This window comes from Rhea americana, unplaced genomic scaffold, assembly GCF_003343005.1.
Source record: "Rhea americana isolate MKP2758 unplaced genomic scaffold, rheAme1 scaffold_4, whole genome shotgun sequence".
NCBI lineage: Eukaryota > Metazoa > Chordata > Aves > Rheiformes > Rheidae > Rhea > Rhea americana.
Window position 1 is genome coordinate 3,197,237 of NW_028186534.1, and position 20,622 is coordinate 3,217,858.

General features: G+C 52.2%; 1 protein-coding gene across 6 annotated transcripts; it reads left to right on the plus strand.

Moving 5' to 3' along the window:
- The first annotated feature begins 6 nt into the window (after window positions 1-6).
- On the plus strand, window positions 7-19,705 carry LPIN3 (lipin 3). 6 transcript variants are annotated; one of them, XM_085313955.1, is made up of 20 exons: window positions 7-179; window positions 8,116-8,316; window positions 8,859-8,954; window positions 9,964-10,199; window positions 10,432-10,539; window positions 11,051-11,171; window positions 11,342-11,786; window positions 12,616-12,715; window positions 12,818-12,990; window positions 13,067-13,160; window positions 13,711-13,780; window positions 14,347-14,439; window positions 14,984-15,045; window positions 15,304-15,436; window positions 15,732-15,880; window positions 16,038-16,124; window positions 18,007-18,159; window positions 18,437-18,548; window positions 18,650-18,753; window positions 19,093-19,705. In XM_085313955.1, exons 2-20 carry the CDS (start codon window positions 8,125-8,127, stop codon window positions 19,235-19,237), a joined length of 2,673 nt encoding a protein of 890 aa, XP_085170081.1. In that variant the 5' UTR covers window positions 7-179; window positions 8,116-8,124; the 3' UTR covers window positions 19,238-19,705. The 6 variants fall into 6 exon arrangements, with proteins under 6 accessions (XP_085170081.1, XP_085170079.1, XP_085170080.1 ...); XM_085313953.1 differs by lacking the exon at window positions 7-179 and adding an exon at window positions 516-8,025; XM_085313954.1 differs by lacking the exon at window positions 7-179 and adding an exon at window positions 516-6,168 and having other exon boundaries at window positions 7,820-8,316.
- Window positions 19,706-20,622: the final 917 nt, after the last annotated feature.

Sequence of the window (20,622 nt, forward strand, 5' to 3'; positions counted from 1 at the left end):
GGGAGCACGCACCGGGAAGGGCGGCGAGCGCCTGCACCGGGAGCGTGCGCCGGGAACGGGCACCGGGAAGGGCGGCGAGCGCCTGCACCGGGAGCGTGCACTGGGAAGGGCGGTGAACGCCTGCATCGGGAATGTGCACCGGGGAGGGCAGCTAGCACCTGCACCGGGAGTGTGCACCGGTGGGTACATGCAGCAGGCACGTGCGCTGGGCCCGGGACAGGACAGCAAGCGCGGGCCCCGCGTACCGGCGGCGTGCACCGGGTGCATGCAGCAGACACCGGGGAGAACGGACGAGCAGGGAGCCCGGCACCGGGCACGGCGCCTCGTAGGGGCCAGGGCGGAGCGGGCGGTTCCCGCCGGCGCGGGGGGCGGGACGGCTCCGCGGAGCGTGGCCGTGGGGCCGGGCGCGGGGCGTCGCTCGCTGCGCGCCTTGGGGCGGGCGCTGCTGCTGGCTGCCCGCACAGCAGCACCTCCGGGGCTTTGGCAGGGCTTAACAGCGGTGTCAGTTATGAGCAACTGGGGACGCTGGATCCGAGCAGTAACTTTTTTAGGTGTAGCTTGGTAACATGTATCTTGAAATAAGACACTGGCTTTGAACAGAAGTTAGACATTTTTCCAGCTGCCTAAATGCGCACGTCATACCTCTTTTCCTGGACTCAAATGCAACTCACAGTTCTGCTGATGTAAATACAATGTGAGTTAGCTAAACCCCAGGGAATATTGTTGGCTTTAGCACATGGATCTTGGCTGGATTAGTGGCACCTTGGACCAGAGAGAAGAGTGCTCTCAGTGCATGGCATGCTCCGGCACTTCGTTCCCAAGGAAGGGTTACTGCTCAGAGCTATCCGCTCTTCCAGTTTTACAGTGCTGGGACTCTGCTGAGTGCCCTGGTTCTTGGAGCCACATAACTGTGTGGGAATTGCAGCTTTTTGCTTTTCTTTTTAAGTAAGCTCAAGCCATTTGTGTTTATGGAAGAAATGTGAACTTTTAACAGGTCAGCAGCTAGGAGCCAAATCAGAAAGTTCCCCGGCAGAGCATATTTATAAAATAGGAGGGATGGCTCTAAACCAGTCCTGTGGCCATCCTGCATGCTCTCTCAATGCTTGAGATGGGCAATTGTGGATGGCATTTCCTTCTCTTCAGGCAAAATGGCTTTTCCACCCACTCAATCACATGCCAGGCCAGTCTGACCTGATCCTTCTGGGGAAGAAAAAAAAAGTGTTTTGCTGTAGCTTTTTGGGCTGCAAGGCTGAGCAATCAGGGCAGCCAGACTCCAGGAGCTGCATCCCCCCTCTGAGCGAGCAGCACAGCTGAGCCTTGCTCCCTTTTGCTTTCCCCAGCTGGGAACTTCAGCCCGGCCGGCTGTGCTGATGCGGTGTGTCTGTCTCCCTCCGCCCCAGTTGCTGAATCACCCCTTTCACAAGCGCTGCAGCTCTCTGTTGATCTGGCAAAGGACGAAGGRCGGAAATCGGAGCCCCTGCAAGGCCAGCTGAGAGCGAAGCAGGAAATGCCCAGCTCTGCCAGTTTTCCCTGCTGTCTTTCTGGCTTTAAAAGGCTGCTTATCCCTCCCAGGAGGAGACGGGGGCTGCTACGGAGCGCTCGGGAAAGCCCTTTCCCCTCCAAACCCTCCAGCCTGGTAGGTGCCAGCAGGAGAGGCCAGGCAGCAGCCGGGCAGCAGCCTCCCGCGGGGTGCCCAGCACAGGCACCGCTCGTCTGCGGTGTCTGATCTGCCCTGCCAGGGCTGTGGACGGGACCCTCCCGCGGAGGAGAGTCCTCATCCTGCTCTGCGCGGTGCTCCGGGTGCTGCCGCTGCCGCCTGCTGCCTCCTGGCGTGTCTAGACTCAGGTCTGGGCTGAGGTTGAAACAGGCTCCCTGACTCGTTCCTGGCTGTGAATAAAAGCCTGGTAACTGGTTTTGGGGGACCACAGTCTGCTGAATTTGGGGGCAGCTGCCTGCCTAGGGCTCCCCTGGGTTCAGCAGACGTCACTGTGGCATGACAAACAGCTTGGCCAAGGGAACACAGCCCACAGTAACCATCTTCAGTCCAATTTCACGGAGGGGTAGAGCTCTCAGAAATATTAAGTTGCTGGAAAACAGGCTCCCTTCCTTACTGACTTTGGCACAGCCCTTAGACAGTTCCCACAGAGGATCTGGGACCTGGTGTCCAGGCTGTACTAGGTGCTGTACAGACACAGATCTCCAGCTCACCAGTTTGCCATCACCTTTACCTATATTGCAGCTGAGGAAATGGAGGCACAGGGCAGTAACATGATTTACCTGGAAGCGTGCAGTTCTYGGACAGCACGTGGCGTTTCTGCAGTTCGGCCCCAGCTAGCTGTGACCAACATGGATCTTGTGGGCCCTCCTCAATGGCTAAAGACGTCCTAAGCAGCCRCCCTCCAGATCTGACTCTCCCTGGCCCCACTGAGATATAGAAAGGCTCAGCCTTCTTACAACCCCCTCCCCTTTTTTTGGTCCTTTCTTTCCACCACTGCTCTCTTTTCTCCTCCCCTCGAAGAAAATCCTGGGCACAGAGGGCCCCTGGGCCAGGATCCCCTTCCTTTATGTCTTGCTAAGACTTAAGTATGGGCTGTGGCTGTGCCTCCATAAAATAATGCTCAGTGTTTCCTTGTGTCCTGAAGATTTTGTAAGGCCAAAAAAAAAAAAAAAACCCACAAACAAAAAAACCCTCCAAAACGAGCAGTAAGCTGCAGTCAAGGATGTGGAGAGGTTAAGTGCTGCCCCAGGCAGGGGCTGCAGGGTACCTGCGCCCCTGAGCTTTGGGGTGCAGGAAGAGTGAGCAGGGATGGACGGAGGGATGAGAGAAGGAAAGGAAAAGTCGCCACCCTGCGGTGAGATCTCTGCGGAGCCCCGCAGGGCTGCAGCGACCGCGGGTCTCCCCGGAGCCGGGCCGGCAGGATGCTGAGCTGGCGGCTGGGGTGGTGTCGCGGCCCACAGGGTGCAGATGGTCTGGGGATGGTACATGATAAAGCCTAGGATAAGTGCAATGAGAAATTCAGGCTCCCTGTGGCGTAGGAGTAATACAGCAACACATAATTCATGCCTTGCTTCAAAAGATCTTTGTGAAATCAATCACATCCTGCTCCAGGGACACCAAGACCCGCACCAGACAAGTGGCAAAGCCAGGGCACAAGCTCGGGCCAGTGCTCTGACCAGCACAAAACCCCATTTTCCTCTGCTTAGAGGCAAGGACTGACTTGCACAAGGAGTTTTGTTGTCTCAGGCTGTTGCCACCCCCAACGCAACAACCCACCAAAACTGAACCTCGAGCTTACAGCCATTGAGAGACAGCTACAAATATCAAAAAAATCCCCCCAAAATGTTGGATTCTGACAAATGCTCATTCCTCCATGTAGAACCACATGCCAAAGCCATGATAAAGGAACACATTCCTCAGCAGGTCCAAGCATGGCCATTGTTGCTAAGATGCACCAGCTCTTATTTCCAGGAGTAATTAAGGAAGCAACACAGCAATTATTGCCTTGTCTACCCATAGTGGTCATACCCATATGACTAGGCACGTGTATAACCCTGGGAAGGAGGAGAAATAAGTATCCAGCATGGGCTCTGTAGCAAGATATTTCCCATGCTGAATTGCCCATCTCAGCTATGCACAAATATTGCACCTCAGCCCTTTCTGCCACCATGTGGCTGTCAGTGATTCTGTGAGGCTGCTCTCCAGTCATTGCAAGGCAGCTTTTCAAGGGCAGATTTTTCCCCAAACTGTGCCTTTGTCATTGGTTTTTCTAAAAAGCTCAGACCCCAAGGAGACCCAGGGGTCTGCACAGTTCATGCACTGAAAGTTTAAACTCCGGGAGCTCTGGCAAGGGATTTGGAAAAGGAAAGGAGAATATTCCTGGGAAATTCCAGCCTGGTGGGTCCTGCTGCAATAACCTTGCAGCAGGTTCTGGGTAGGGAAATGAATGAGAGAGGAAGGAAGGAATCTTTCCATCAGGGAATGACAGTTGGCGGTGCTGCCTGGAGCCGYCAGAGCAGGAGAGCTGGTTGCAATGACACACAGCTGCTCTCAGTCAGCAGTGTCAGCTGCTGCCTGGAGATCCGCCCTCGGGGCCGCCCAGGAGCCCTAATAGGCTCAGCAGGAAGCACAGCACTGGGGTTTGATGCTGTTTAGGAGACGGGGCCCTCCCCTGGCTCAGGTGAGAGGAAGGAAGAGGCAGGTAAAGAGGAGGAGCTGGGGGCAAGGCATTACTGCGGGTAGAAGGTGGCTCCTGGGACTTTTGGACCGTGTTTGCTCCGGAGTTGAAGGCGTGCTGAGGTTAAGCAGCTGCCTGGGTAGTGGGGATGGGTCTCTGGCAGCTCGTGATGTGGAATGCCTGGGGAGGTGGCTGTGCAGGCTGGAAATGGTGTTTTTATTTTCTGTGGTGTGATGAAGCCTGTGAATGGCTGCCTCTGCACTGCCTACCTGAAGTGGCCCAGGAGAAGGAGGCCTGGGTTGCTACTGCTGTTCCAGGAGCAGAGCAGGCAGGTGGCCTGTTAGCAAGGTGCCTGGTTTATTCTGAGGGGCTTTTTGGCTGGAGAATTTGCCTGTGAGCCTGAGAGCTGTGTTACCCCCATGGGGCAGGATGGTCCCTTTGCCTCTGCAAGGGCTGAGTGGCAGAGAGCTGTGACTCTCCTCACCTTGGGGTGAGCAGTGGGGGAGGTCCCTCTTCTCCTGRGGGTTTATTTGTTGAGTTTGGCTTGGTGTCTATAGGCTGGCTTGAAAACTCCTTTCTCCTGCCTTGTCCGCCTGTTAATTTCTTTCCAAAGTGTAACTAATTCCTCACCTCTGCGATGAATCTGTTCCATCTGCGGCTGGGATTAAGACAATGAGGGAAAAGTCCAAGTCTTCCTTCCTCTCTCTTCCCTTTCTTCTTTCAGCTTTCCTAGGTGAAGCCTGAGGAGAGTAAAACTTACTGAGCTGGAAACTGTGCTGGATTCCTGCTCCCAGTGTCCTGAGCTCTGAGAGCCAGTTTGACCCCAAACGTGGGCTCCCTCGCTGCAGCTTGCTGCATGTGAGATGGGTGCTGGGCTAGGCATGTGCAGCATCTCAGCAAGGCCCACCTGAGCTTTTGGGGCTCTTGTGCATGCTGCTGGTGTCCTCCCCGCTTTGACACTGGGGTGCTGCAGCAGTGGCCAGCTTGGGGGGGTGGGGAAGGGTGTGTGTGGAGTCTGCAACAACACTGGGTTTGCAGGGGGTGCTCTGATTTTGGGTGTGTGCTGTGGTGGGGGTCCCATGGTACTTGGGGTATCCCCATTCCCCTTGGCCACAGGCACAGTGATTTTTCCAGGACTCTGGCCTGGCTTTCGCCCCTGCCCTGTGTCATGTCCTGAACCTGCCTTGGCTYATACCTGGGATTTCAGGAGCACATTCGGGGAGACCCTGTGGTGAAGGAGCTGCCTAAGCAGTGGGGACAGGTCCCAGCAATCTGCAGCGTGCTTCCCTGGGGTGCTGTGGTGAGCCCCCACAAATGTGTCCCTCAGCATGGGGCTGCTTTAGGGGGAAGGTCACTCCTAGTGTCCCCTCAACTCTCTGGCTCATGTGTGTTTATCTCCCTAGGGGTTTCCCTGCATGCTCTTCAGATCCGTCCCGGTGCATATCCTGGGCTAATCCTACCCGGGAGCTTGTCAGTGCCCCCTCTGGAGCAGTGCGGCTGGCCCTCGGCACTTGCTCACTCTCCCCCAAAACGCCTCCCTCCCGGGCACGGGGAGGGTGCATCCCGTGTGCCTGCTGGGTGCAGGCTTTGCTGCGCCATGGGAGGGTGGCAGGCGTGTGGCCCCTGCCCGGTGGCAGTGGTGCTGCTGGGGAAAGMCAGGCTCAGCAGGACAGCGCAGCGGGAGCCTCATCCCGTGACACTGGCTCCGCGCAGCGCTGACGGAGGCACTGAAGCTTCTGGAGCTGGCTGGCGCTGCTGGCTGGCCCCCGTACAGGGATTTTGGCTCGTTCTCCACCGTTGCTGTACGGGAGAGGAGCAGAGGGAACATGGAGCTGGACCCAGGGCTCCTGGTACAGATCCGCCTCGTGGAGGGACTCGAGGGATGCCAGGGAATGGGAAGGACGTGAGCTTGTGTGGAACGGACCAGAGGGGCCCAGTGCCTGCTGGGGCAGAGAGGTCCTCTGGCGGAGTCTGCCTATCCTTGTCGCTCTGGGTAAGGCATCAGCTTTCTTCTGGCTTCCCCACAGATCATGTGTGCTCCTAGGGGCTGTGCCAGGAGCCCCTGGGGTTGCCTGGGTGTTGGGGACCATGCTGCAGGAGCAGGAGGTGGTCTTTAGCTCATGCACAGCAACTGTCCTGGGGTGAGATGGGCTCTGAGGTGGCATCTCCGAAAGCTGGACTCAGCTTCCATGGCACTGTGAACTTGCCCCTGACATGATAATGTGTCATCAAAGCATCAGCAGATGATTGTCCTGCTGATGCTGTGTCCTAGCAAGGGAGCAGAATTTGAACCTGCCTCTTTTCTGCAGCACGGCAGTGCAGSCCTCCAACCTAGCAGCCTGGCTGGCTGATCCAGCTGTGCTGGTGACTGGAGGCTGTACAGGGGTGTTCTCAAACAGAGTAGCCTTGTGGAGCCCTCTCCCCCTCTGGTGTTAGCATTGCGTTGGGCAAGATGAGGTTACACAGCATGTGGTTCCTCTTCTCCCTTCAAACCTGTGCTGGCTCATCTCACCTTATTTTCCACCTCCCTTTTCCCTGGGCCTAGGCTTGTGGGAAGCCCATCTCAAGAGCCCCAATCATGCTCTTGAGATGACAGGCGAGACTGGTCTGTGACTCTGCTGTTTTATTCAGTTTGTGGCCTTGGGTCCCTTATTTAGGACTGGCACTGATAAGATGTTGCTGGTGCTGCTGTGCCTCCTCAAGACTTGTGCAGCTTTCTCCTCCTCCTGAGGAGAATTCAGTTAAAATGTTGCCCTGCTCTGTCCTGGGACTGCCTACCCTCAAAATAACTGCAGGAAGAGATAACAAGCTACTCTAATCCCTTGCTTACTGGGTCTTGCTCAGTGCTTCTTTTGTGGTAGAGGCTGGGATGAACCCCTGGTACTCAGGCTGTCCTCAGCAAGAAAATACTCTGGGGCGTTCCCATATGTKGACCAGGGGAAGCCCCAGTGGCGGTCTGCAGGAAGGTGGGTTGTGCAAAAGTCTGTCAAACCATCTGGAGCCTATGTGCCATCTTGTGCTGCTGGGAGGGCCTGGCTGGGGTGCGAGCCCCCAGCAGGGACCATGTGAACCTCTGGCTTTGCAGATGTTGATTTCCTCTATATGCCTGACGATGTGGTGGAGGGGGGATTATCTTCTACTTAGGGAGCTAGCAGCTGGAGAATGTGAGCAGGCAAGGTGATGAGCAGAAGTCAGGCAGAGTTTTCCTTCTAAATGTTCTTGCTAATGAAAACTGGAAAGTGTGTGACCTTGGAGTGTATTAGAGCCTCATGATAACGGCATTCCAGTGTTGCCTGGGAGTCCTCAGCCAGTCTCTGACTCCAGCAGCACCAACCTCTGTCCTGGGATTCCCTGGGAAGCTGGATGGTGGTGGCAGTGGCCAAGGAGTGAAGACCAGAGTTTTGGTTTTAACAAGGGCCACATCTGATCGTCTGGGTATACCTCTGAGTGGATTGTGTCAGGTTTGGGCTTTGAATGAAGTGAGCGTGTGGTGTATGTAGCCTTGGACTTCCCACCTCTCTTCCCTAAGCTTTTAAGGATAGTCCAGGGCAGGATATCTCCCTCCAACAAAATGCTCATTTGAATGGTATGTTAACAACTTGATTGCAACGTGTGGTTGTGAAGTAGTAGTTTTCCTTTCCAAGGGGCAAGTATGATGGTGTAGCCTGATGGCAAAGGCATCTCTTCTCAAAGCCAGATATGATGGTTAGTGCTCTGGCTTCCATTCCATTCTCTGGTGCTCACCAACTCGCTGGCTGGTCTCTCTTAAGTCCCTTCATATCTTTGCCTCAGTTTCCCTAAAGTCTTACCTGTCTCCATGATGGGGCTGTGTTTGCAGATGTGAAATGAGGTAACTTTCCTGGAGTAAACTGATCCTTGTATCTGCCTGGTGCAGTCCTTTTCCCTCTGACCTGAGTCTCTTCCTATATCTTGGCTGCAGTCTCAAACAATGAACTATGTGGGGCAGCTTGCTGAGACGGTCTTCGTCACTGTGAAGGAGCTGTACAGGGGTCTGAACCCAGCCACCCTGACAGGCTGCATTGATGTCATCGTGGTGAGACAGCCAGATAACTCTTTTCAGTGCTCGCCTTTTCACGTGCGCTTCGGGAAGCTGGGTGTGTTGCGCTCGAAGGAGAAAGTGGTAAGTGGTGCTTGCCCTGGCAGATCAAGTGCTGGGGACCTTGGAATCCTTCCTCTGGGTGTTTTCTGATCTAAGTTCAGGAGAACTGTGTGCTCTCCCTGTCATAGTCCTGGTGGTAGCACAAGCAAGTTTCTTGGGGGAGGTGGGGCCCAGGGGGAAGAATTAGACTCCCTTTGGTGTCTCTGGACCTAGGATCTATGTAGAGTGTCCTTGACATCCCCAAAGTGGGCACATCTAACTAAGGGACATTGACATGAACAGAAGAACTCTGAGAGGGAAGATTAATGTGTATGCTTACAGAAATAACCCGTGTGAGGGAAGGGGAACCCTGCTGAAAAGGATGTTTGCTAGTTTTCAAGGGGATGCCCCAAAATGGAACCCAGTGCTTCCTAGGGAAGTTGGGAGAGGTCTCCTGCCTCAAAGACCAGGTGGCAGTCAGCCATCTGAGCAAACCCAAACAGTCCCCTCCCCAAGGAAGGGCTGTTTTGCACACAGATGAGTGAGTGGGTTTGGATGGACAGACTTCTTCTGTCCCTTGTCAGGTTGACATTGAAATCAATGGGGAGCCTGTGGACCTGCACATGAAGCTTGGTGATAATGGAGAGGCCTTCTTTGTCCAGGAGTCGGAGGAGAATGAGGTTGGTAATGAAGTGAATGCAAATCTCTCAGCTGCTACTCTGAGTCCCCCTGTGATGCAGGTCCAGTCCCTCTCTTGCTACCAGTTTGCTATGGGCAGATCCACAAAGGGACTTGGGGCTTTCTGTACAGAGTTCTGCAAAGCCCGGGAGATGGCTGGCAGCCTAAAGAAGCAGGCCCATGTGAGCAACCCATGGGAGTAGCCAACAGGCACATCTGAAGATGTTGAAGGGCACATGCTAGAGGAGCCCTTAGGTTGTGCATGTGCACTCACTTGCTGTAACTGCCTGGAAGTGTGGGGCTCAGGTGAAATGTCCAGGTTTAGATTGCTGTTCTTCGCTGGAGTACCTCTATTAGCTGCTCTAATAGTTTGTATGTCTGGAAAGGTTCCTCTCACAGAATCTCACAATCAGTGTGGGGGACCTGGGTTGTGGAGCACATCGAGGGAGCATTAGGCCATATATCTGCATTTCAAACAGGCCTATCTCCCTCAGCATCACTTCTGGCCAGCCAGGCAGATATCTCTGGGCTTGGTCTCTTGAGGGATCTTGTGACAGGGATGAGAATAAGCTAGATCTTGTAGAAGGCTGTCTACTCCGCTGGAAGTGGGATGAGACTAGCTGCTGCTTCCAGAAATCTCAGCCAGCTCTCTCCCATCCTGATTTGTTGTTGCTGCTAGTTTGGGCTGGGTTAGGCTGGATTGGACAGGTCTGCTTCTGTGGCAGGGAGAGGGCTCTGGAGCCAAATTCCCTCAGCAGCCTCCATAATCCTAGTCTCTTGGTGATGTCTCCTGCCTACTTCTCTCTGTCCATACTGAAGATGTGTCCTTCTTGTGGATGTATATTTCTTGTTTTGTTGTGTGTACAAAACATCTCCTTTAGGCCAAGACACAAAAGGACTCCAAAGATTTGGGGGTTAGGTATGATGGCTATGATGATTGTGAGCTGCACAGAGAAAATCCATGGGAAAGGAGGGATTTTGAGATGGACCATCTTCCCATCTGTGTTTCAGGGAAACATTCCCTCCCGTCTCTGCACATCCCCCATCCCCATGGAGGAGAGCCCAGAGGACATAGCTCAGCCCTCTCAGGGGCTGGAGGCCTCGAGCTCTGAAGTGACCCTGCGTAAAAGGAGGCGACGCAAGAAGAAGCCCAAGCGGAAGGAGGTGGCAGAGCCCAATTTGGAAGGCTGCAAGGACACTGAAAGTGAAATGTCTCTGGAAGAGAAATATAGGCTGCCAGCTCCCAGGTAAGATTGTTGTCCGAGCAATGTGACACTGGGCCAAGCCTTCAGGCTGATTTGCTGGTGCTCTGTAGTGCTGAAACACGTCTGTGTAAAGTCTTTTGACTCAAACAGCAGCCTTCTATGAAGTACCTATTTGGGTCACTGCAGTCAGATTTGGATATGACCAGCTTTGTGGGAGATGAGACTGCCATCTGAGAGCAGGGCCCAGTGCATAACTAACCTCCTTCTCTTTCAGTGATTCAGTATATTTCTCCCTCACTGATGTCTCCAAAGAAGAAGCAGGTTCCCTGCAGTCTCAGGAGATCTACCCTTATTCTGATGGAGAGCTGGCGTCTGTGGACAGGTAATGGTGACAGAGTAAAGGAGTTCTGCTGGGGTTTGGTAAGAGGAGGGAACATGCCTTACGGAGGTCAGGCAGGTTATCCAGAAAAAGGATTTGAAAGTGTCAGGAAAGGAAGGGGGTTTCGGAGGGTGGTTTTATTGTTTTCCTTACCTGATAAGATGTGGCTGGAGGAAAGCTAAGAGTCCTGTCTGGGCCTGTAAGGGAGACTTCTCCTGGGTGTAGTCACAGAAGCAAGAGGACCATGCACACAGGGCTCTCAGCTTGCTGCCGGATTGATCCCTGCCTCTGCTACTAAGGTGCTGCTGGACAACTTGGGGTATATCACCTTGCTTCCTCAGGCTGCAGCTTTCTACAGGTCTTGCTCATTTGTAAGTTGTAGGTTTTACAGGACAAGACTGACTCCTTGTGGAATCAGGCTTACAGGGCTCTTGGCCCTAGATGTCATTGCAGTGACAGAAACTTGGGGCTATGGGTAAAAGAGGTCCAATATTACCACTTTTTCTTCTTGCAGCCTCACCCTGAGCAATCCATCTTCTCCCAAAAGTGATTCTGAGTTGGAGATCAGACCTCAGGAGAGTTTTGCTCTAGGGGCTGAATCCCATATGCAGTGGGCCTGGGGAAGGCTTCCTCAGGTGAGTTTGTGCTTTTGCTCCCCCTTTAGCAACAGATGGGGTGTGGGTGCCTGAAAGATTTGAGAGAGAGTGGAAGAAGCTGTGGCCAGACAGCCTCAGAAGAGCTGTCCTAATACCTGATGCTTTGATTTACTTCCTGTACTCAAACTTGTTCCTTTGTTTTCCCTGAGGTGAATAAATTGGAACGAGTTGAATCAGCCAAGTCCATGAAGACCACTGCTACCACAGCAGCTGTTGTGTCAGCAGCAACAGCCCCAGTGGATGGAACAACCCCCATTGTTGCCATCTCTGAAGGTGTGGGAAGTGGTCCAAGCCCAGTGGGACTGCAGGATGCACCTTGTTCCTCTGCTGCGTCTGTTGTTGAGCCCACACCCCAGAAAGGGAAGAGCCCCCTGAGACTGAAGGACATTTCCAGCATTGCGGGGGCTGAGGGCTTGTCAGAGCCTTCCTCAGACCTGCAAGAGGAGCAGGAAGCAGAGAAACAGGAGGAAGGAGAGAGCATTGTGCCAGAGGCTCAGCTAGACTCAAAGCCCTTGGCTGTTGAGGAAGCCACTGGCCTGAGGCAGGCAGGCTTGGAGAGCTCAGAGTCCTACCTGGAAGGCCAAAAAAGACAAGGTGAGCAGGTTACTGGTGCTGCTAGAAACAGTATTTGAGCCTGCAGACCTGTTTGAACTTGAACAGGTAGATGGGGTTGTTCATTCAAGATATCCTGGGACAGTCATGAGCAGCTTAAGAGGGATGATGTGTGTGTTTGCTGTCTCCAGATGCTACCAACTCCTTTGCATCAAAGAGGCATTCCTCCAGTTTCCTCCTTTTAGTGACCCCTACCCTTTCAAGGTAGGGTTCTGTCCTTTAATCTTCCTGAAGTCATTCCTTAATTCTTTGTCCTTGTGCAGGCTTGGAAGATTTTTTCAGCAGTGTAGGCCTTGGCATGAAGTGTCTAGCAGCCCCTGGCCTGGCCTGTCTCTTCATCCCTAGCCTGCCAAGTCAGGTAGTAAATCACACAGAGCAGAGCATGCGTGCATCTCCCTTGAGACCACATATAAGGACCCTTAGATTGTTAAAGGTGCTAATCAAACTTGCTCCTCCAGTCAGCATAAATCCAGAATAAAACTCTACAGACAGACAGGAAGACTAAGGGGAGGAAGAAGAGGGAGATCACAATATCCCATATGGTGTTAACATCAAATGACACCTCTGGGATTGTCATGGCAGGACTCTAGCCTGTCCTTTGTGTCCTCTTTGTGAGTGGTCTCATGCCTGTGCAGAAGTCTTGGGGTATTTCTGTTGCTGCTACTTTAAGGCAGCTTTTCAAGTAGAAGAGATGCACTCTGTTTGTAACATATTTGTAGGACATAGATGATGATGTTAGCTTTCTTGTTAGATCCCAAGAGGCTGGAAAGGCAGTTCAACTAAGCTTTCTCCCTTCTGTCTTTGTATTGAGGATCCATCAAAAGAAGTCCTCACCTGGGTCCCAGTGATGTTTACCTGGAAGACCTCCCCAGACTGGATGAAGAGCAGGTGGCTCTTTATTTCCCCAGGAGGTATGGAGGCCCTTCTTGAGCAATTTTTTAATTTTACACAAAAGGATCTGGGGTGCATCTAGAGTTATTGCTTGGTACTGCTTCTGTTTCTTCTCTTGCTAGTAGTGACACCGAGCAGAATTCAAAGCCTGTGGCTGATCCCAGAGGCCCTCTGAGTGTCCAGCTGCCATCTGACTCACCTGCTGAGAACTCTATGGACTCTGACTCAGATTTGATGCCTGCAATTGCACTGTCACTGTGCGGAGGCCTTGGGGGCAGCAGGCAGATCTCTCATGGTAGGTATGAGGGGAATCTGCTCATTGAAAAACCTGTTGTGTACACCAGTGACATACACAGCTTCTGTCCCATCAGAGAAGTTCATGGAACACATCATCTCCTACCAGGAGTTTGCTGAGAATCCAGGAATCCTTGATGATCCAAACCTGGTGATACTGCTCAACAAGAAGTGAGTGACCTGCTCTTCCTGCTTGTTTTGTCCCAGGATAACCAGTGTGGCCTTGTTTTCTCTACAGAAATGCTCTTGTAGGAACGTGTCTCCATCTGAGGCAATTATTATAGTGTAATAGCTATGGGTGGAGACTTTGCAGCTGTGTTGCAGAACAGTGATCAGAAAACAGACCTTGGGGCTCCAGGAAGTGGTGCTGTGCTGCCCTGACAGGCATCTAGACTTACACACAACTCTTCCTTTTGTCCTCCCACCTTGGAAAGTCTGCTTGCTCATACATTCAGCAGTACATAACCTGCATTGTCTTCTGCATATAATGGTCAAACGGGCATGCCTGAAGGATGTTTTAGACTCAAAACACCATGCCAGCTSCCTTGCTGGTGGAGAGAACTGTAGCCAAGTTGTGGCTTCTCTTTAAATTCCTAAGAGAACATGAGATCTTCCAGATCTTTTCTACTGTCTGGACTGCATGGAGATGCTCTGCCCATCTCTTCCCTGCTGCCTTCTGAGACTGAGCAGTCTGTGTTTCTATTCCTCTGACTTGTTCCAGGTATTACAACTGGGCAGTGGCAGCTCCCATGGTCCTCTCCCTGCAGGCCTTCCAGAGAAACATTCCTGAGGTCAGTGGCACAATGCTTTTTCTCTCTGCACTTGTCAGTGGGGCTTCAAGAGTGCAGTTGGGACCAAGCTACTCCCTTGGGCTTTCCAAGCAGTCTGGGACAGGGCTGAGGGTTGCTCTAGCCTGCAGACCCCAAGATCTGTCCTTTCCTCAGATGTACTCGGGGTGACTTTCAGGTACCTGGGTTTCACTGAAGCCTGGAAAGCAGAATTCTGTGTCAAAAGTGATCTATTTCAATGGTTATATGTGTGCAAGGGCTGGCAGGAACCAGATGATTTGAATCTGAGAGGATTTTGAAATTGCGTGGTTCTACTCTAGGGCTCTGTGGAGCTGGCTGGGACTGTATGGAATAAAGCCTCTAGATCCCTTTTCAGGCTGCATCAAGGAAACAGGTTGCACTTTCCCTCAAATCATCTCTTCTCATGACAGGAGATTTAAACATATGTTATCCTGTACATGACTTTTGCAAAGAAAAACCTGCCTGGGCAAGGGTTTCCTTTAGGCTCTTGAACATCTTAGCATCTCTGCTGAGGAATGATTTGTTTCAATGTTCTGTCATGTTCACAGAGCACCATTGACAGACTAGTGAAGGAGAAGATGCCAAAGAAAGGCAGCAGGTGGTGGTTCTCCTGGAGGAGGCGAGAATTCCCTCCAGAGGAGGTGTGTTCATAGTGGTGGCTGTGGTAGCTGTGTCCCTGGGTGCGGGAGTTGCTCTGGCTACCGGCAAGTACAAGGAGGGAGGAGAGCAGCAGGGGCTTGGGGATGACCTGAGGCTGAGAGCAGGAGAGACCAATGGTACCTGGTGGCAAGGTGTCTTCTGCAGGTGGCTGGTCTCCTCAGGTTTGTCAATTCTTGAGAAGCTGGACAGTGCCAGTGTGTGCCTGCACATGCAGGCCCACTGCTGTGTGGATCAGACTGCCCTGACAGTGCTGAGGCCTCTCTGGGCTTCCTGGACCACGTAGAGCCCAAGTATGCCTGTGGGCTCACATGCCTTGCAGACCCTGCTGGGGCTGGCTCATCCTTCTCCATCTTGTTGTGGCACTGGGTCACCATTCCTCTTCCACATGGCCTTATGCCCATGAAAGGATGGGGGTGCATTACCACAGCTGTTTGTTATCACTGCTCCAAGTGCCAGGGAAGCAAAGTGAACTCTGCCCTCAACTCCCTGTGCGTCGGGGTGCTAACAACGCTCCTCTGCCTGCAGCCACAGCCAAGGCCGGGGAAGGCCAATGCAGGGACGCTGCAGCCAGACTCCCCTCAGCAGAGGTGAGTGCCTCCCTTCTACTACTGGGCTCTACCTAGGGCAGGAGAGTTGCCTGTAAGAGACCAGATCTCTTCTAAATGGCCAGTTATTCTCAAATCCACTTAATGTTCTGGCTGATCCCAGGCTGGGCAAGGCCCTTTACAGCCAAGCAGGCAAGTTCTTCCGGATCCTGCCTCCCAACTCAAATCTCTTTCTTGATGTTCATGGTAAAGCCATGGCCTTCATGGGAAAGCACTCAGGCTCTTTCCTTCCTTGTGCAGGCAGGAGGAGGAGGAGGCATCGTCCAGTGAGGGCGAGCCCCTGGATTCTGGGGGCGCTTTAACAAAGGATACCTCAGCACAGAAATCTCTGCCAACCTACAAGAAATCTCTGCGGCTTTCCTCCAAACAAATTGTACGTATTCTACTCCTTCACTGGTGTCTATGCGCAGGGAATGCGGCCTTCTCTACTCCTGACTATGGCTTTTATAGGGCTTCCAAGTATCTTGCCCTAGGTTACCTCCCTGTTAGAGCTCAGTGACAATCTTGTCCTTTAGTAAGCTTTGGATCAGCAGTGAATTGGTGTGTCTCTTGTGTTTGAGGACTCTGCTTCAGAGAGTCTTATTTTTCTGTCTGAGGCACCAAAGGACTCCCCCCAAACATGTTGTGGTAGTGTCACATCTCCCTGGCATGTTCCTCCTCTGCTGCAGGAGAAGTTGAATCTGCAGGAAGGCCCCAACGAGGTGGCGTTCAGTGTGACGACTCAGTACCAGGGCACATGCCGCTGTGAGGCCACCATCTATCTGTGGAACTGGGATGACAAGGTGGTCATCTCGGACATTGATGGCACCATCACCAAGTAAAGCATCCTTCTCTCTTCCTGTATCTGCACTGCCCTTGTTAGGGGGAAGCATCCTTTCCAGGCTTGCATAAGCAGCCAGGAAGGCACCAACAATATTGTATTCTAGATACCCACCAGGCTGGATCTGCCTAACCTGTTCTCCCTTTCCTGCTAGGTCAGATGCTCTAGGGCACATCTTGCCACATCTGGGAAAAGACTGGACTCATCCTGGGATTGCTAAGCTCTTCCACAAAATCCACCTGTAGGTATCGGGTCAACTAGCACCCTGAGGCTGAGGAGAGGCAGGAGGGAGGTGGAGGAAAAGCCTAGTATCAAGGTCTAGGAGCTCCTCACTTGCTGAGGATGGCCAAACTGGCCTTAATTTTCTGCTGTCAGTGTAGTCGATAACTGATGCTTGCTGTGCTGTCTGGGATGCTGGGACTAGGGGAAGAAGGCAGGGGGCTTTTACTGTAGACACTTAAGCAAGCTGCTCTGTCAGTAGTGTGGCATTAATAGTCTAAGTCTCCCTCAATTTTATGTCAATGCAATCAAAGCATGGAGGAAGTGGTAGAGAAAGGTGGTTATGCTTTGCAGGTACCTGCTACGGGCAGAGTTGTCTGGGAAGCTCATGGGCCAGGCAGGGAAGTGCTACCATAGCAGCAAATCCTCCTGTTTGCTTGTTCAATGCTTATTGCTTCCTGCTGTCTGACTCTCTCCTCACCTGCACCTTTGCAGCTAACTCACACTGAGATAAAGCTTGTAGCTCTTTCCCCTTCTGCAAACTTTGAGCTTGGCTTTACTTGTATCCCTACATGGCCACAAATCTGGCCTAGGACTTCCTAGCTCTTGCTTCCAGGACAGCACCTCAAGCAACCAGAACCAGGACATTTGGGGGTTATTCTGCACATGGGAGCAAAGATATGACCTGATCTGCTCATGTCCCACTCAGATCTAGAGAATCTGAGCATGGAGTGCTATCTGCAGCCTCGTGGACAGGGTCTTCTCACAAGATGCTGGGAGCATATGCTCACAACAGCTTCCCTGGGGATGTGGCTGGGAGGGAGTGTGTTGATGGGGGCTTTGGCAAGTGAGAAGTAAGAGAATGCTGAAGATGCAACCAAGGAGGCTGAGATCAGACAAGGAAGTGCTTATGGGGCCACTAGCTCTTCCCAGTTTCTTTAGATTGCAATATAGCAGTACACAGTGCTGCACAAGGGCTTACTCAACCTTTTCAGTCTCTTCAGTTGGTGACAGTTGCCTTTTTAGGCACCCAGCTATCGTTTGTATTTTTCTACTCTAGGAGAGAAACTTGCCTTAAGGTCTAATGCTGTCTCAGCTCACTCTTGCTGCTCATCAGTCCCTGTGGGTGTGGATAGCAGCATGTGGAGGAGCCTGGGGTTCAGGTCTGTCCTTTTAAGTTGGGATCTCTGGCCACTAAGAGGCACTGTCGGCCCTCTGTTTGCTTGGCTAGGCTTAGTGTGGAAATAGGACTTCTTTAGTCTGTCCCTCATGATGCTGGGAGATGAAGCTGGGCTCATTCCCTCTGTGGTGCCATACCTGGGAGCCATGGGTGTGTTTCTGCAAAGCTGGGGCCTGCCTTTACCTGCACCTCCTATCTGTTACCATCTCTAATCCCGCAAGAGCGGTGCGCTGTCTGTCCAAGCTGCCAGTCTAGCAATGCTAGCAGCTTGGAGGGACTGTAGGGGCCACGACCAGCTCTCCATAAGCTGCTCTGAGTTGATAAGAATGTGAAAAAGGTGCTATCATATGCTTGCCTGGGAGTCCTGTCCAGATGCACAGCAGAAGGCCATGCTAAGGGTAGGAGGCAGCTGTGGGGCACAGAGTACTGAAGGGCACCTTACAGCAGGAATGGTGCTGCTTGGAAGGGCCTGGAAGGTGGCACAGGGCCTGTCTTCATCTCTGCTTTTTGGGCTTTGCCATGTAAGGATAAAGACCTATCTGGGTTTCCTCTGAGCAAACAAGCTGCATCACTTGTGAAGCCATCCTGCTTGTTGAAGAAGTCAAGCAGATTCAGGTTAGGCCAGGTGTTCAGTCTCACCCTCTGCCCTCAGGTGAGGGCAGGAGGGATTGAAGGGTGCCTTGTTCAGAGCACAGCTCTGAGAGGTTCCCTGAACTCTCTCTAGCAATGGCTACAAGTTCCTCTATYGCTCAGCAAGAGCGATCGGCATGGCGCACATCACCAAAGGCTACTTGAAATGGGTCAATGAGCAAGGCTGTGCCCTCCCCAAGGGCCCCATCCTGCTTGCCCCCAGCAGCCTCTTCTCTGCCTTCCACAGGTACCTTTTCTTCTCTTCATCCCCAGCCCTGCCCCTTCCTGTGCCCACAGCAATAGCACTTCCCTCTCCCCAGGCTCAAAGCTGAGGGGTGTTGCAGCTTTAAACAGCACCTGCCTGCATGGTGCTGGATGCCTTTCATGGGAGGCAGCAGGAGGAACAATGCATGAAGCTTCTGTTGCCCTTCAAATCTTYTTAAGTCCCAGACAGCCTGGCTGTCCAGTCCTGGCCCAAGGATGCTGTTCTGACCTTGTCTCCATGTACGTGCTTTGTGCTGCAGGGAAGTGATTGAGAAGAAACCAGAGGTGTTYAAGATCGCCTGCTTGATGGACATCCGAAACCTGTTTGCCACAAAGCAGCCCTTCTTTGCAGCCTTTGGGAACAGAGTCAATGTGAGTGGGTGCCCTGGAGATGAARGGAGAGCACTGGCTGGGACAAGGGTAGCAGCCTGTTTCTGTGGTTCTCATGCTTCTCATTGCCCTTCCCTTGGCAGGATGTGTATGCTTACAAGCAAGTGGGACTGCCAGAATGTCGCATATTCACTGTCAACCCTAAGGGAGAGCTGATCCAGGAGCTCACAAGGAACCACAAGTCAACGTAAGCTGCCAGCTTGCTCCTTAGCACTTCTGGGTTAACCCAGATTTAACTTGGAGAAGAATCTCTTGGAGATTAAAAAATAAAATAAAGCAAACAATTCTGTTGCCTTAAACTAGACCATCTCATGTGCAGCCAGCCAAGCAGGCTGCTGAGAAAATWTCTGTGATGGCAGTGACTGGAGACTTCATTACATGACTGAGCATGGGCTGGCTAGTGTGTGCTGTAATGCTAGCATGAGGTTGGAGGCCTTGACTGCAAGAGTCTTGCAACTGGGTAGTCAAGACTGCCTCAAGCCCCTTTTCATCTGTTACTGCTGCAATTTCTTTCTTAYCCCCTTAGGTACGAGCGATTGTCAGAGCTGGTGGAGCTGATCTTCCCTCCTCTAGGGCAGAATGGGAGCACTGCTCTGGTGTGTCCAGAGTACAGCCACTTTGCCTACTGGAGACCTCCACTGCCTGTCATTGACTTGGAAGACTTCTCCTGATCCTACTGCCCATGGAGACCAGKCTGAAGACTCTCCTGTGAGGATGAGGATCTGCCAGGACTGGATGCAACAGATCCATCTCCTCCCCCTGCGTGCTGCTCAGGCACATTGCACTTTAGATAYGGGTCATATTCTGCACTCAAAGTACCCCTTCCCAAAGGGCAAAATGGGGGTAAGGGAGCTCAGACTTTAGAAAAATTCATTTACTAAATTGAAACTTCCTATAAGCCAGGTGTGCTCTTAATGTTTAAAGTATGGCTGTATTTTAAATGTGACAGATCACTGTTTCATTTATTGATAAGCCTCTGGCATAGCTATTGCTACCTCTGGTTTGACTGATGTTCCCAGAGAGTCCAGCTACCTAGTTTGGTAACTGATGGAATGAAAGTGTCATGTGGCTTTACAACTTGTAAAGATAGCTGGAAGGGGCCAGGGTTTGAGTGTTCTTCACTAATAGCATTAATAAATAGTGCCTTAATCTAGACTCCCTGTTGTCCCCTGTAGACCTGTGCATGGAATTGGGGAGCCAGATTGAGTTCTACCCACATTTGTGCAAGGCTTATCCTCAGAAATGCTCTGTCAAGGGGTCTAATGTAGGCAGAGATGAAAGCTGCAGCCTCCTAGGCCTGTGGAGCAGCTTAGAAAAGGATCTTCCTACCTACTATTTTCAGGTGAAGCTGCAAAGCTGACTTAAGCCAGGGTTTGTCTGCTGTATTACAGGTGCCTACACAGGAGGTAAATCTCTTGCAGCCTGCCAGTTCCCTGTGCCAGCRAAGGAGCTTGTTCATATGCCCCCATGTAGGAGAGTTCAAGAGAAACACAGCTCTGCTGTCCTGGGGCAGAGTGTTGTCAGGCCACAGCCAGCCTGTGCCATGGGGAAGTTCTCAAACCCGGCTGTCAGCACCACCATGCAGGCAGCAGCATGTTGAGACAACCTGGTGGTCCTGCTCTGGSGGTGCTTAGCTGTAACTGTATAAAACAAAACACAGGCAGGAGCACTGCTTGGGTGTCTTCCCCTAGTCTGGTGTCCAGCTTCTCCCTCCTGGATGACGGCATGTGAGCGTAAATCACCTCCCTCTAGTCTGCCTGCTCTCTCTTACTCTCTTAAATAGCCTCAGTGTTTTAACTCTAGGTCTGTCTTAACACAATCCTGGTGTTATGCCCYTCCCCCTCCCCATCCCACCTYTTTCTTTTTTTTYCYCCCTTCTTGATGCCACACAAGTCATTTTGATGCTGGAAACCTCAGCAAGAAATACTTTATTTTTCTTTCCAGTACAAACAGTCTTTCAGCTTAAAATCTGAACAAATGTACAAGGCTTTTAAAAAACAGTAAAACATAGCCTTTTAGCAGGATCAGTTGCCAGCTGCTGTGGAAGCCTGCCTAG